The sequence below is a fragment of the Cyprinodon variegatus genome, unplaced genomic scaffold, assembly GCF_000732505.1.
Source record: "Cyprinodon variegatus isolate N-32 unplaced genomic scaffold, C_variegatus-1.0 Scaffold793, whole genome shotgun sequence".
Classification (NCBI taxonomy): Eukaryota; Metazoa; Chordata; class Actinopteri; order Cyprinodontiformes; family Cyprinodontidae; genus Cyprinodon; species Cyprinodon variegatus.
In genome coordinates this window covers 255,655-257,908 of record NW_015151246.1, presented here as the reverse complement: position 1 = coordinate 257,908, position 2,254 = coordinate 255,655, and the positions used below count along the sequence as shown (strand labels likewise).

Below are 2,254 nucleotides of genomic sequence, written 5' to 3'. Positions count from 1 at the left end.
TCTGGCTGTCAGTAGGGATGAAATAGAATGAAAGTTACTACCGTAACTACGGTTCTATGAATCCTGGATAACCGCCAGAGTGCTTGGTCCCTCGGAATGTCTGCTTTCACGAGAAGATTGAGGGATTGATTGCCGGGTGCCACGTGACTATATAGAGTCACGTGGGTCCCCGGCAGGTCACAGCTGACTTTGTTGTCATTAATACTCGACCTGTGCATGCGCATGAATGATCATTCAGTGCTTGAAGCACCGCCTCTGGCGGTCAGTAGGGATGAAATAGAACCACTTTGTTTACAGGGCAGGCGCAGCGTGGCTACGGCCGGGGCTTCCAGGAGCGGCGGGTAGAGTCAGCTCTATTAAGAATAAACAGGACGCTCATCCAGAGGGCGTTTGGAGGAAGGAAATGTTCCCTGGCTGCTCTTTGACAGAGTGGTTAGGACTAACTATTGGTTAGAGGGTAAAACAGCAACTAACGGCCCCGTGAAAGACCGTGACCAGTGGGATTATTCTATGAAGGTCAATTTGTTTCAACACTATTAGTGCATTGTAAGTGTGAATTTGAAGTTTTAGAGAGTTACATTCCTAGTTTTGTATTTGTAGACTTAAAATCTGAACAGGTGTAAAAAAACAAAAAAAAATTTGTACCTGGGACATTTTTTTTAAGTACCGGTACAAGTACACAAATTCTGTTCTACAAGTTGCACATTAAAAGACTTTTTACATTCTCAGTTTTCGCTCCATATGGTCCAGAACTATTGTTGCTAAACTATTTGTGCATTGTAACGCTGGTGTTTCGTAACTGTAGATTTTTTTAATCTGTCACAATTACAAAAAAGCTACACCTCTTCAAAAAAACAGTGCAAGTACACAAACTGTGTTCTATGAGTTGCAGAACACAGTTGTGAGACAGCCCCCTGCTGTCCGATCAAGGGTACTACCCATAAGTCACAGATCAGTTTTACTGGTGGGACATTTGTGTCCAAAGCGAAAATGAAGGCGTGACGTGCAAAGTTGAATTTGTGACTCCCAGCAGCAGATCCCTGCAGTTGTTTTCATTGATTTGTATTTGGAATAAAATAATAAGGAATAAAATATTTTTTTCCAAGATTTTAAGACACGTGTTTAAAATTTGTTTTGCACCATTTGTTTTAGATCAACTGTAGCAAAACTGAATGGAAGACATCTTTGATGTGCAACTCACAGAACAAAGTTTATGTTCTTGCACTCAAGAATTTAAAGAGGTGTACATTTTTTGTAATTGTGGCAGAAAAAAATGTACAGTTACAAAACACCAGCATAACAATAAACAAATAGTTTTGAAGCCAAATACCCTTCATGTTATTCTGCTGAGGAGCTGCAGACGTCTGCAGAGCAACCAGTCCAGCTGCCTTCTACAAACCTTTCCCACAGGAAGCTGGCTGCTGCAGACAGGCAGGTGGCATTAGCCTGGAAACAAGCCCCTCCTCTTCCTCAGAGTCAGAGTCTGAGACGGCCAGAGGAAGCTGAGGAGCGCCAGCAGCGGCTCTTCCCGCCTGGTTCAGACCGCTGGGACCTGCAGGACAAAGGCCAGAAAATATCCAACAGGTTTGGAGTCTAAACTTTAAAATGAGAATCCAAGGAGAAGAAATGCTGCGAACCTGCCTGCTCCTGATCGGGAGGCTGCGATGTTCCCGCTTGACTGATGTTTTCGATCCCCATTCCTCCTTCCGCCTCCTTCAGGTCTATGTGAGGCTCTATCTCCATTTTCTCCTCCTCAAATATCACCTCCCCTGCTTCAGCTTCATCTTCTTCCTGCAAGCCATTTATCTCCAGAGGCTCTAGGAGGTGAAACCAAAACCAGAGGATTGTTCATGGTAGAGCTAGACAGACGCTCCATCAGTCATTAATGCTTCCCATGGCTCACCATCAGCCTGCTGCCTTTGGTTGTTATTGATGTTGTTGACAGGAGGAGCAGGAGGAGCAGGAGGAGGAGCAGGAGGAGCAGCAGGAGGCACGTTGGCCTCATTAGGGTGATGGTGCTGGTTGTTGTCATTGCTGGCATTCTGGTTAGACACCAGTGCAGAGGAAACACCGATGCCAGTTCCTGCGCTCAGCCCCACCCTGGCACAGCCCTGGGAAAAACAAACACATCCTTCTGAGGACCGTCCATCCACTCCCATTGAAAAACAATCACACCCTTCTGAGGACCGTCCATTCACTCCCATTGAAAGACAATCACACCCTTCTGAGGACCGTCCATTCACTCCCATTGAAA

General features: G+C 45.5%; 1 protein-coding gene across 1 annotated transcript in view; it reads right to left on the bottom strand.

The window, feature by feature from the left end:
• Positions 1-2,254, bottom strand: part of fbxo38 (F-box protein 38) — a 30,283-nt gene that overhangs the window by 16,985 nt on the left and 11,044 nt on the right. Inside the window, exons 9-11 of the mRNA XM_015396381.1 lie at positions 1,904-2,251; positions 1,638-1,817; positions 1,400-1,552 (exon numbers count right to left, since the gene is read on the bottom strand). Of these exons, the coding sequence (XP_015251867.1) occupies positions 1,400-1,552; positions 1,638-1,817; positions 1,904-2,251 (681 nt within the window). The remainder of the gene's footprint in view (positions 1-1,399; positions 1,553-1,637; positions 1,818-1,903; positions 2,252-2,254) is intronic.